The sequence below is a fragment of the Ictalurus furcatus genome, chromosome 1 (assembly GCF_023375685.1).
Source record: "Ictalurus furcatus strain D&B chromosome 1, Billie_1.0, whole genome shotgun sequence".
Taxonomy (NCBI): domain Eukaryota; kingdom Metazoa; phylum Chordata; class Actinopteri; order Siluriformes; family Ictaluridae; genus Ictalurus; species Ictalurus furcatus.
Genome location: NC_071255.1, coordinates 22746991 through 22760013, shown reverse-complemented (window position 1 = coordinate 22760013; position 13023 = coordinate 22746991). Strand labels below are relative to the sequence as shown.

The window sequence follows — 13023 nt, the reverse complement described above, 5'->3', positions numbered from 1 at the left end:
ACTAAGAAATATTAGGTAATTACTCAGTACATAATAATAATAAAGTAATGGTTTGGTAGTTTACTATGAACAAGCAATAATTATCAAATTAAATCATCTCATGAAGTACCATCTTACCTACCTATTGAAGGACTACTGATACATCTAGCCTACTCTAACAGATCATGAAGTCAAGTATAAATGTTTTTTAATCCTTGGATATTAAAAACATGAAAAGTGCTCAGAGGAGGCAGAAGTGAACAGACCCTGTATTCACCACTGTCCATTCTGAGCTCTCTTTGAAGATTTATATGCGTCATACGTATTTAAAAAATGCTTACAAATGATAAAACACTAAAACATTAATGTCTAGTAGAATAGATACTATCTTACCTCACAACATTCTTTTATGCAGAAGTAAGTCTGTCCGTGTTCCTTCTGAATAATCACAAATCAGAATCACATAACTCTGCGTATGTGTCTTACTTCCATAGTCTTTGAGATATTGTTTTCAAATATTAAGGAATAAGTAAGTAATTTGGATGTTAGATAATGACTGAAGTGTTACTGCAAAATTCCTTAGGAGTTAATGATGTTAATGACTAAAAGGTTGCTGTGTCCTTCCCTAGGAATGATGATCTGGAACAGTATTGTTAAGTGAATCACATGATAACACAGTACTAATTACTAGTTAGCTAGTAGTTCTCCAGAAGTTATATAAGACATTTCATGCTGAATTACCAAACCATTACTTCATTATTACTATACTGTAATTATCAGTAAATCGCTAGTATTCATTAGTGGTTAATGTTAGTGACAGAAGTGTTAACATAGTACTAGTCATTCATTCCTGCTTAGTCATGGTATACAGTAGTTACTTATAAGTTACTGACATACTGAAGGCTTTTTAATGGAAATTGGGCCTCCGTGTATGTAGTTGGTATTATTACAGTATTGTAAAGTATTTTTTTTTTATAAAACTGAATCCAAAATGTAATTTTAGTTAAAAAAGAAATGCACGTATGCCAGACATTTGGGTGTGTCACAAACTAATGAGCCTCTGCCATAAACTATGCATGTACAACTCAGTCTAGTTGAGTCACTTACTTTTCCTTTTTCCAGTCTCATGGAAGAAATGGTTTCCTGAGTCATCACACCATCATAACTGGTAAAAATGATTTAAACATCACAGTAATGAAGGACTTTGTCTGTTCTAAGTCATATTGCACAACACACTAACCTCATGCTCTGTTTTAATGCCACTTGGAGATGAGTTTGAAGCAGAGCACTCTCATTACATCCAGCTCTGTTTAGTCATTGCTATTTCCATTTTATTTGGCACCATGATATCAATCATCAGACATTTCTCCACTTCAAAGCTATGAGTTCTTTCCAGTTGTCTAAACCACCTGATTACAATAAAGTGCAGTCAAATACAGTAATCAATAATGTGTTTCACTGCATACCAACTTATTGAAATAGTAGCTTTATAGATCATTGTATCAACATTTTGTAATAATATCTCTTCATCTGATAAGGTTGGTGGTTTCGTGGATTAGAGGATTAGGAAATGGATTACTGTAAAATGTAGGTAAGAATGTTTTTGTCACTTCAAGCTGTAATCTTTGAATGCTTGTTAGCTTTGAATGAGTCATGATCAAATAATGGTGAATCTATACCCACCCACTAGACTCACAAAGCGAGATAACCTTTTGTTTATTTCAAATGTAAGCATGTTGTTTTGTTTACTGTATGCGAATCCATACTGATAAAAATGCTTCTTACTGGCTGGATAGAAAATATTTTAAGATTAAATACCACAGTTGTGAGCACTCAGTCCAGCTACTAACTATTTTTATGAAGAGTACTTTATGATGGGGTTGAAAATGCCAAGTGTGTCCTTTTTGTTGTCTTTCATATGTGCTCTAGTTCAGCCCAGTCCATGGGTTTTTCTCTCACACTGGTTGCTTGCCACATGGCAGTTTTTTTTTTTATAGATCGGTGACGAAGGTGCTGCGTATCTCCAGCTGTACAGGCGACTGGTGAGAGCCACTTATTCCACACTGCCTGGCAACCAGAGGATGCTGTTACCAGCTGAAATTGGTTAACACCATGGTGTGTGAAGACAATCTGCCCTAGATTAAACATTTATAAAAACAGCTTGTTCGCCAATTATCTGTTTACTCTCTCAGTAACAGTTTTAAGTAACTGTCAAGTATGTCCTTATTATCCACTACACAAAAAAAGACATTTTAATGAGAATACTCATAGTTAAACACACTAGTGCACAATCAATACAATTATAAGCCATCTAAAATAATCCAGGGCAGCTTCTGAAATGCTTGCTGGGATTTTCAGTGGGAAGCCACTATATTGAGGGAACACTATACAGTGGGAAGCCACTGTGTGTAGATATAACACGTACAGCTGCATTAAGTTGTATTGAGGACATTTAATAATATGGGGCACCTGCAAATTATATCCTGTTATTATTTATATATTTAGCTTATCACTCGGAACAGCAGACTCTTAGCTCTAGTTTATATAAGTCTGGTTTTGCCTCTATGAAGCATGTGCCCCTGACATAAAAATGCATCCTGTAACATGTTACAGAGGAAACTCAATCATTATGCAGTGCTTTTGTTCTGAAGGCTAAATGAACTTTCTCCAGTGAAACCTTGAAAGAAAAAAACATTAACATTAATATAAAACAAAATATGTACTCATGTATAAGGTCATGTTGAGTTAAAGGATAATGTCGCTTTTATTATCACTTGGTAGCCAGTAACCCCCTTGCACTGCTAATATACACTTGGTACTGATGTGGATTTAACAATTGTTTTGCTGTTTAAAGGAAGAATAAAAACTTTAACCAAAAGAGCCAGTGCACACAAGAAAATTCACAATGGAAACATACACATGAGAATTTATCTTGAGTGGAAAAAGCCATGTCTTTCCACCCATGGCTTATCACTCTCTGTAAAACTTTATCAAGTCAAACTGACTTAAAGACAACACACTCAAGTACATGTACTTGAAAAATAGGCCATCTCATCAAGTTCAGAACTTTCCAACCAACTGCAGGAGCAATCAAAGATTGCAATTAAAGATTGGTATACACACACATACACACAGGCACACACAGGCACACGCGCGCGCGCACACACACACACACAGGCAAAAGTAAAGGGGAATGATGCTGTAAATTATTGTATCATTTAAAAACAGTAGAAAAGACAGAAATAGCTAAATGTTACTTTGTCTATCAGTAATTACTAATCGTGTTGAAGTAATATTTTATCTATTAATTTAGGTGGCAGAGTTATTATTACTGTTGTTGTTGTTGCTGTTGTTGTTGTTGTTATTATTATTATTATTATTAGACACATAAGGTTATAGAACATACACCCCATTCTGTCTTTTCCTTCTTGATCATTTTCATTCACATCATTCTAAAAAGCATTGGAGCTGTATTTGACAGAAAGACACGTTAACAACGCCGCATTATACACAGTATTTTTCCAAGTTGTTTTGATATAACTCCAGAGGTGAAGTCTCTCTGATGCTTTAAACCCCGCTCCAAGTGAGAGTGGGCGTGTCCACACGCACCAAACAACTCCAAAAGGGATTTCCGTAACGAAGAGTAGTCATGAATTATTCATGAGCCATCGTCCAATCAGAAAATTTATGCAAATACGAATACTATAAATGGTTCAGACAGAGCGCAAAGCGGTTCAGACAAGTCACGAATTAGAAAGTACGTGCGGTAAATTGATATCTAACGAAAAAAAAAACGATCTAAAGACCTCGAAACTTTTACAAGCAACCAATACAAATTTTTGAGATTAAGAAATAGCAAAGTTAATGAGTTTTTAGAGTTTAAGACTTTACGTTAACTGTAAGTGAACTGTTTTTTGCTGTATCCTGTTCAGCGCTTGGAAGACGCCGACATCTTTTAGGGAGCTGAGTATTTTTTTCCCCCGGCTGTTTACTTCTGTCTCTCATGGCCATGTCAGTCGGTGACACGTCGGAGCAAACTCGGCGATTCTGTGTCTTGTCTTGGGAGCAGGTGCAGCGTTTGGACTCTATTCTTGGTGAACCGGTCCCTATTCACGGACGTGGAAACTTCCCGACACTTTCTGTTCAACCCCGGCAAATCGTCCAGGTAAAAACACAGACCTTTATGGCCTTGATGTAATATTGATTAGTGACCTCTCTCTCTCTCTCTCTCTCTCTCTCTCTCTCTGTGTGTGTGTGTTTACTACAAAACCTACACGTAGGCTAAATGTAAATCGTTGTGATTTGCTTGTAGTCCAAAGTGCAAATGCTTTCATTTCCGTTTCTTAATCAGGCCTCCAACCATTAACACGTTTTTTTTTATAGTGAACAAAGATGTTTTATTTGCCATTTAATATTACATATCCACTGCATAGGCCTACACAGAGGCCAAATTTAATAAATTTTATGGAAAAATAGGGATTGATCACTAACTTCCACTTTAGGTTTAGGTTTGTTTAGGTTGTATGCTGTGTGTGTGCACAGTGTGCAAGTTTTAACGTTTCAAGTATTGGATAAGCAAAACATTTTTAGCCTTTGCCCCTTGAGTCTTGCTTAGATGATTGAACTGCTATATTAATGACTCAGGTGTTTCTTTAAATGCCCACCCCCACGCTACTCCACCCCCCACCCGGCCCCTTGGGACGTCAGTCTGGCATGGTTTCCCCAAGTCCCTCACAGAGAATCTTTATGTCAGTCAGGGGAATCCTGCGTTTTCCAAAGTCCTTCTGAAACCTAGGAGACCCTTGTTTCTATCTGTTTCTTATTTATGTGTAAAAGCAAAACATCTTTTGATGTAAAATTTACATGTACACTACATATACCCTAAATGTACCCTATGTTGGTTCTGGGATCATAATCAAATTTCTTTCCAGTTAATAACCCTAACCACTTAATGAAAGTGACTGGCTAGTAGACTGATTTAAAATAGACTGTTAAAAATATAGTGGATGTTCTAGTGATGTGGTGTTTTATAAAGGCACCATCCACTTGAAGCCATTGCAGACCCACATATTCGTGCCATATTAATACAGGTCAGTCAAGCTTTGCTTGAACCTTTCAAATCCAGATAGCTTTCAACATATCAAAAATGTTGTAAGGAAGCTTACACTAACTAGTTCTCGTAAGCTCCTCCTCCACCTAGGAAATGAAACATGAAACTTAAAGAATGATCAGCTTGGACAACACAGACACATGCGCACAATTTTTAATGCTTAGGGCTTACTTTTTTTACTGGGTAGGTGTCTTCTTAATGATAGCTTTTATGTAATTATCCAATTACATTTGACTGAAACATATCTGTGTTTTAAGGACAAAAAAAGATACTATGTAATTATGTCATTGTGGCTTTACATCAATACTTATACTGATGTCCTGAAGCAGAGGTGTTCATGGTAGAATTATAGCTTACAGAAATATAAAATCCAGTATCTCAAAATATTACAATAAAGAATTTATAATACAGAAATGTCAACCTGAGAAGAGCTCTAATCAGCTAATTAACTCAAAACACCTGCAAAAGTTTCCTGAGTCTTTAATCTCTCAGTCTGGTTCAGTACACACAACCACAATCATGAGGAAGATGAAAGTAAATTATGCATTTCATTTGGAAATCAAGGTCCCAGAGTCTGGAAGAAGAGTGGAGAGGCACAGGATCCAAGTTGCTTGAAGTCCAGTGTGAAGTTTCCACAGTCAGTGATGATTTGGGGTGCCAGGTCATCTGCTAGCGTTGGTCCACTGTATTTTCTCAAGTCGAGAGTCAATGCAGCGTCTAACAGGAGATTTTCGAGCACTTCATGCTTCCATCTGCTGACAAGCTTTATGGAGATGCTGATTTCCTTTTCCAGCAGGACTTGGCACCTGCCCACAGTGCCAAAACTACTAGTAACTGGTTTGCTGACCATGGTATTACTGTGCTTGATTGGCCAGCCAACTCACCTGACCTAAACCCCATAGAGAATCTATGAGACACCAGACCCAACAATATAGATGAGCTGAAGGCTGCTATCAAAGCAACTTGGGCTTCCATAACACCTCAGCAGTGCCACAGGCTGATCGCCTCCATGCCACGCCGCACTGATGCAGTAAATTATGCAAAAGGAGCCCCGAACAAATATTCAGTGCATAAATTGACATACTTTTCAGAAGGTCGACATTTCTGTATTATAAATTCTTTATTCTAATACTTTGAGATACTGGATATTTGTGAGCTGTAAGCCGTAATCATCAAAATTAAAACAAAAAAAGGCTTGAAATATTTCACTTTATGTGTAATGAATCTAGAATATATGAAAGTTCCACTTTTTTCAATTAAATTACAGAAAAAATAAACTCTTCCACAATATCCAAAAATTTTTAGATGCACCTGTATGGTCCTGGATTTTAGAGTTGCAGTTTCTCAGTGTTTATGTAACATTACACACTGTGACTGTAGAAGTATACAAGATAAAGTATGCAGGATAAAAGTTTAAGTGTGTCTACTAGGTTCTGCACTTCTGTGCTCTTGAATATCAATATATAATGGTTTCATATTAGCGTTTCTTATTTCTTTAAATTGTTACATTTCAAACAGCAAATTTCCATCAGGCCCATTTGCTAAAATTTGCAATGATTTTGTCCCAAACAGTAATAAAAGAATAAAAGAATAATACCTAAACTGACTTGATATTGCGATGTTAAAGTAAAAAAGAAGTCATAATAGAGCTGAGCAAGAAGCTGAGATATGTAAAAAGCCACGTATAGACCTTCCAGCCACTACTGAGCTCCAAAAGCCTCAGCCTGACCTAATATTTATAAATAGTAGGGTAATGATCTGACTGAGTGGAGTTAGTGTTTGTTTTTTTACTTGACTAATGCTAATCCAACAGAGTAGTTACACAGGTTCACACTTTACTTTTCACCCACTGGGTGTATTCCACAAAGAATGCTAACTCTTATTTAAACAACCCTGGCAAATATCCAGCAAGTTTAGTTCCACAAAAGGAAGCTAATCTTAAGCCATCGTTGCTTGGTTACTATGACAACATGGGTATTTGGACAAACACACTCTGTGTTAAGTAAATAGTGAAGCTTAGTTTAGCAGCTTGATCACTTCTACTGGTCAAGCCACATGATGTCAAACATAGATATAAGAAACAATAGATAGCTTATATCTCATACATATTCTAAGTTCATGAGACAGTTTTTAATACTTACATATGGATAAGATATTAAAGCTACTGCTTGCATACAGGTTGTCTAACTGAGCCAAAATGATTTGCTTCTGACTAACTTTACCATGGTAAAATGCAGGTTGTAAAAACAGTGGCCTGTGGTAAAGCTTATTGCAAGATCATCCGTATTGTGTCCGTGGATTGAAAATCCAGTGGATGAGGGAGTGTGTAAAGCATTCAGGACACCACTTTCTATATCATTTCAGGATAGGGGAGATCCTCTAGCATTTCCAGTGGAGATCTTGTGATTGCTGAGATTGTAGAATTACTGAAACCAAGTGTATGATGTAGAAGTACGAATTCCTCCCAGAGGCTCGCCTTGCACTCAAGCATAGCCTTAAATATGCCTTCTTGAATGATTATATTATTTAATTACTAATCTTGTTCTCTTGTTCCTGGCTTGGTCATAGCTTACTGACTAAAGTGTAAGCACATATACAGTAAGTGCATATAAAGGTTTTCTTAAGTGTTTGGCCACTGATTTTTGTCCCATGAAATTTCTATGCCACTATTAATACTCGGGGGATTTTTGTTTTGTGTAATTCAGTGTTTTGTGTAGGTAGACTATTTTGATTCAGTTGAGTCAGCTGCAGGTCAGGGTGTATACCTTTTATGTAAAACTTTTGGCCCCTCACAGTTTCTTCCCTGCTCTCCACTCTCTTCCACACTCATGTTAAATCAGACTATCTGAGGGAACATTTCAGTTGACTACATAAGGGCCGTATAATCAGTCATGGCTTGGTTCCCTTATGGAAATTGTATAAACAGTATTATATTGTAGGTATACTGCATTTCAAAATGAAAATGTAATGTGTTGTAATTTAACACGCGGTAAATTAGATTTTCTGTGGGTTGAATGACCACTGACCCTTGTGGAGGAAGGGAATGCAGCCTACTTGTGATGACCTTAAACACACTCGAGGTCATAGACAGGTTTAGCGCATTAACCTATGACTCTATAAATAGTATCTCGCAGGGTTTCAACATTTACAAAGGCTTACCCTTCATTCACATTACAATATCATATAAAATTGATAAAAACAAACAGTAGCAAATCATTTCGCTAATCGGAAACTGCTTGCTCAAACTATTTTGAGAAATGTTTGCTTTCTTGCTAAAGATAAACTAAAATAATGATCTAATTCAGTGGGTATATTTGCAAGATTAGTAAGTAAACCTGTTTATCTAGGGTAACATTTACCTTACAGTTACCTCTCTCATATGAAGTCTGATTCAGCGACTTCAGGAAATGTTCACAATCAATAAGAGTGGAAGACAAGGTTGCAAAAAAAGTGGACCAAGTAAACTAATAGAATAGGGTTGTTTTATATAATAGCATTGAGATGATTGCTAAATTGCTAGAATCAGTCTGTATTAAAAACATGTCATGTGGTTTCAGGTTGGATAGTTAAGTTCACCAAGAACAAATTTTTCTAAATTTGTCTTTGTGTTTCTAGGTTGTGCGAACACGGCTTGAGGAGCGAGGCATCACTGTGCGGGATGTGAGACTGAACGGTTCTGCTGCCAGTCACATTCTGCACCAGGACACAGGACTTGGATACAAGGACTTAGACCTAATTTTTGGCATATCACTGTCTGATGACCAGGCATTCCATCTGGTTAAAGATGTGGTTCTGGACTGCCTGCTTGACTTCTTGCCTGAGGGCGTCAGCAAAGAGCGCATCAATGCACTCACTCTGAAAGAGGCCTATGTGCAGAAGTTGGTGAAGGTGTGCAACGATTCAGACCGCTGGAGTCTCATATCTCTGTCCAACAACACAGGCAAGAACGTGGAGCTCAAGTTTGTGGATTCTCTGAGGCGCCAGTTTGAGTTCAGCGTGGACTCATTTCAGATTGGCCTGGACTCGCTGCTGCTCTTCGATCGCTGCTCTGAGACGCCAATGTCCGAGAGCTTCCACCCCACTGTGTTGGGGGAAAGCATGTACGGTGACTTTCAGGAAGCTCTTGGCCACCTTCATCATAAAATCATTGCTACACGCAGCCCAGAGGAGATCCGGGGTGGAGGACTTTTAAAGTACTGCCACCTCCTGGTGCGGGGTTTCCAGCCCAAGTCAGAGGCTGAGATGAAATCACTCCAGCGCTACATGTGCTCTCGGTTCTTCATTGACTTTCCAGACATTGGAGAGCAGCAGAGGAAGCTGGAGGCCTACCTGCAGAACCACTTTGTGGGCATGGAGCACAAGCGCTACAGCTGCCTCACCACACTCTACCATGTGGTTAACGAGAGTACTGTGTGCCTGATGGGCCATGAGAGACGTCAGACGTTGAACCTTATCTCCATGTTGGCACTGCGGGTGCTTGCTGAACAGAATGCCATACCCACTGTCACCACGTGTTACTACCAGCCTGCTCCTTATGTACGGGATATAAACTTCAGTAACTACTACATAGCTCATGTGCAGCCGCTGGTTCACCCCTGCACTAACTCTTACCAGACTTGGCTGCCCTGCAAATGACCCACAGAACTTGAAAAGAGTTAGAACCATTAAAAAAAAAACCCTTGAACTGGATAGCTGTCCCACCCAACTTCTTGTGGCGTGATATGGGTGCACAGTAAATTCCCTTCTTGTTTTAGTCTCCTCAATGGAAATGAGATTATAAGCAATGGCATCCTGAAATTATTTTTCAGTAAAATGAGTGAAGTAGACTGATAATTTACTGCTGTATGTCTGACATGAGCCAATCCTATTGCATGTTCTTTTGCACTCACAGAAATTCATTTTGCTGACTGGATACAGGACAGTTGGTCTTTTTCAAATGTAGCAATTATTATGTCTTGGATCTGCAGCACTTTTTGTTGACCTATGGGACAAAAGGCTGCATTTTTTTTGAGGTGATGTTAAAAAGTTAACTTTTTACTTTTGCCTGGCTGTGGTTCAATCAATCTGTTTTCTTCTGTTTAAAGGACCAAAGGCATTTTATTTTTTTTTAAGAAGGGAATGTTTAAAGCAATTCTAAGTGCCTAAAACAAAATCCATGTACAAAAAGATGAGAACTTTGTGCTCTCATGATTTCTTGTATCCTATATTTTCAGGGATAGAAGCATGTATTTTCATGTGATTAAAAAAAAATAACTACCAAAATCCATCCTAAAGTGTCCCTGATATGGTTAATTTTTCAAAGTAAAGCAATGTAACATTTCTCAACAACTGCATTTTGTAGTCAGATAAGCTATGTATACTGAACTGAAAGTTATGGGCTGAATATGTGGCATGTTTTAGCTCAGGTGATGGATCCATTACAGTTCCGGCGCATGAAACATAAGGATCCTTTCTAAAGCACAATGACTTCTCTTTCTAGTCTGACACTAAACCTACCTACAATGGCCTTTTTGTTCCTCTACCCATGTTTCTGCTGGAATCTGAATCAAATTACCTGAAAATTGATGCTATACTTATGTTTGCTAAGTTTGTCTCCTTGAGGGGGTTACTGAATTGAGACTGATAATATAGCAGATGATTATCTTGCTAAATCTAGCTAGAAAATCGGTAATGATAATGACTGAGGTAAGAATGGATGAATAGATTTCCAGCCTACAGGCATATAGGCAATGGGGCTATTGACCTGTAATATGCACATCTCCTATTTACTGGTTATTGTGTAATTATGAATATGATATCAAAATATATTTTAGTTGCCTACCTGTATACAGTGAAGTTTCTGGAAAGCTATTAAGAGAATTTGAATATGGACAATATAGTTGGCTTACATGTTAAAACATCCCTCTGTACATTCTTTCTGATCTTTTCCTTTAAAGGGCAGAGCTGCAACTCTTCTTGCCAGCATGTCTGGCATTATGCGAAGACATACAGGCCATTTAATCTCTTTTCCTTTGGCATATTCTGATCACACATGTAATCTCTGTTTAGCAAACTCAAGATGGAATTTCATAGTCAGGGATTAAAAAAAAAAGAAAAGAAAAAAAAGTAGATTACTGACTCCATGTCTGGAATGGATCCATGTGAAGTTTATACATAATGTAATCCTATTGTCACTGTTTGCAGATAGTCAGGTTTATCCTTTTGAGCTTGTGCATGATTGAACACACATTTATAATAACTTATTGTGTAACAAAAAGGGGATTCTTGTGTTTAGCTTAACTGGATGGTCAAATAGAACCTCTTGTTAATCTTTGGTTACATTTGGTTAATACATGATCAGCCAGTAAAATGTAAATTCATACATAAAGCAATAAAATGTCAAACAAGATTTATATTACAATTATGTTTATAAAGTTATTTATGTGCCTTATATTCAAACTGATCAACTATTTCCAACTAAGTCTTGTTTGGACAGACAGGCACAGCATACCACAGCAATGTTTCAGGAGTTCCACATTAAATCAAATTATGTTTTAATGTGTGCTTTTAACAGGCAAAGAAGTGTTTCACTGACTCACTGAGCTTCTGGCAAAATGCTAGTCTGGGGCAGTGGTCATTCCACTGAGTTATAAAACCTGCAGCAGTTTAAATCAGCAGTGGAATATATGATCTCTTCTGCTGGCAATAAGCCTAGGAAAAGCAATAGATGTGCCACTGACTTAGACCATCTCTTTTGACATTAGGCAATACAGTTGTAAGATTAAAATGCATCTCTGTCTTAGACACACAAAACTTGTTCATGTGCTTGGGGATTCCCTTGATGGCACGTACATTCACTGAGTACTTTATTAGGATGACTATGCTAATACAGGGTATGGCCTATGTTTGCTCTTAAAACAGTTTAAATTCTTCGTGGCGTGGATTCCACAAGATGTTGGAAACATTCCTTTGAGATTCTGGTCCATATTGACATCACACAATTCCTGCTGATTTTTCAGTTGCACTTTCATGCTGTGAATCACGTGCTCTACCACATCCCAAAGGTGTGCTACTGGATTCAGATCAGGTGACTGGGACGACACTGAAAAACACTGAAGAACACTGAACTCATTCATTTTCATGAAACCAGTTTTTACAGTTAATTCCATACCAATGTACTTTTAAAAAATTGTGAAAACTATTGAGTTTTAATGGCATAATCTTGACATTGCACTCTTTGTTCTTCGCTCTTATACATTGCCATAATAAATACCTGAAAGCTGTTAGGGATTTCAATTATATCAATTAGGGCATCCAATGCGACTGCAAGGCTCACTAGGAATGAAAAAGTCAAGCCCCTCTGTGGTGCAATTAAAGGATGAAGAGTAGCCAACAGACAGTTCAGCTGCTCAGGCTTGTGTAGTGGAAAGAATGAGCAATGTTACTGCATTAGAACACAGAGTAGAAGTGCTACAGTGGGCATGGGCCAAAAACAAGAGCTGATAGTGAAGTGCAGAGCTTGGTAGAGGTTAGTACAGCTGTCTAGCATGTAGAGACATACCCTGATGCCCTTTCAATGACTGCCTCTCATTCTCTAAGCTTGGAAGAGACTGCTGATAGCCCACTAACAGTACACTTTGAAGGTCAGAGTGTAACCCCAGAACACTGCACACAGCATCAAGGCTGCCTTGGCCAAACTAAAGCTTTATCCTCCACCTAAGGCAGTGGATCAAATGTCTGATACATTTTGTGGTATATCAGTCCAATCATGTGGCTGAGCTATTACACAGTGTACTAGTTTAATAAAAGAACTCTTAGATGGTGCAGGGGACCTGTGACCTGGTATGAGTGCATGTATAATGGCTGATGTGGAAAACATAAGGCTAAAATCATTGGCACTAGTAGAGAGGCCTTTGGCCTCACTAGTGGTATGAAGCACTTTGTGGTGCAAATCT

The 13023-nt window shown here is 37.9% G+C and overlaps 1 protein-coding gene across 1 annotated transcript; it reads left to right on the top strand.

The window, feature by feature from the left end:
* Positions 1–3715: 3715 nt before the first annotated feature.
* tent5ba (terminal nucleotidyltransferase 5ba) lies at positions 3716–10355 on the top strand. Its single transcript, XM_053632853.1, has 2 exons — positions 3716–4144; positions 8705–10355. Exons 1-2 carry the CDS (start codon positions 3983–3985, stop codon positions 9722–9724), a joined length of 1182 nt encoding a protein of 393 aa, XP_053488828.1. The 5' UTR covers positions 3716–3982; the 3' UTR covers positions 9725–10355.
* Positions 10356–13023: the final 2668 nt, after the last annotated feature.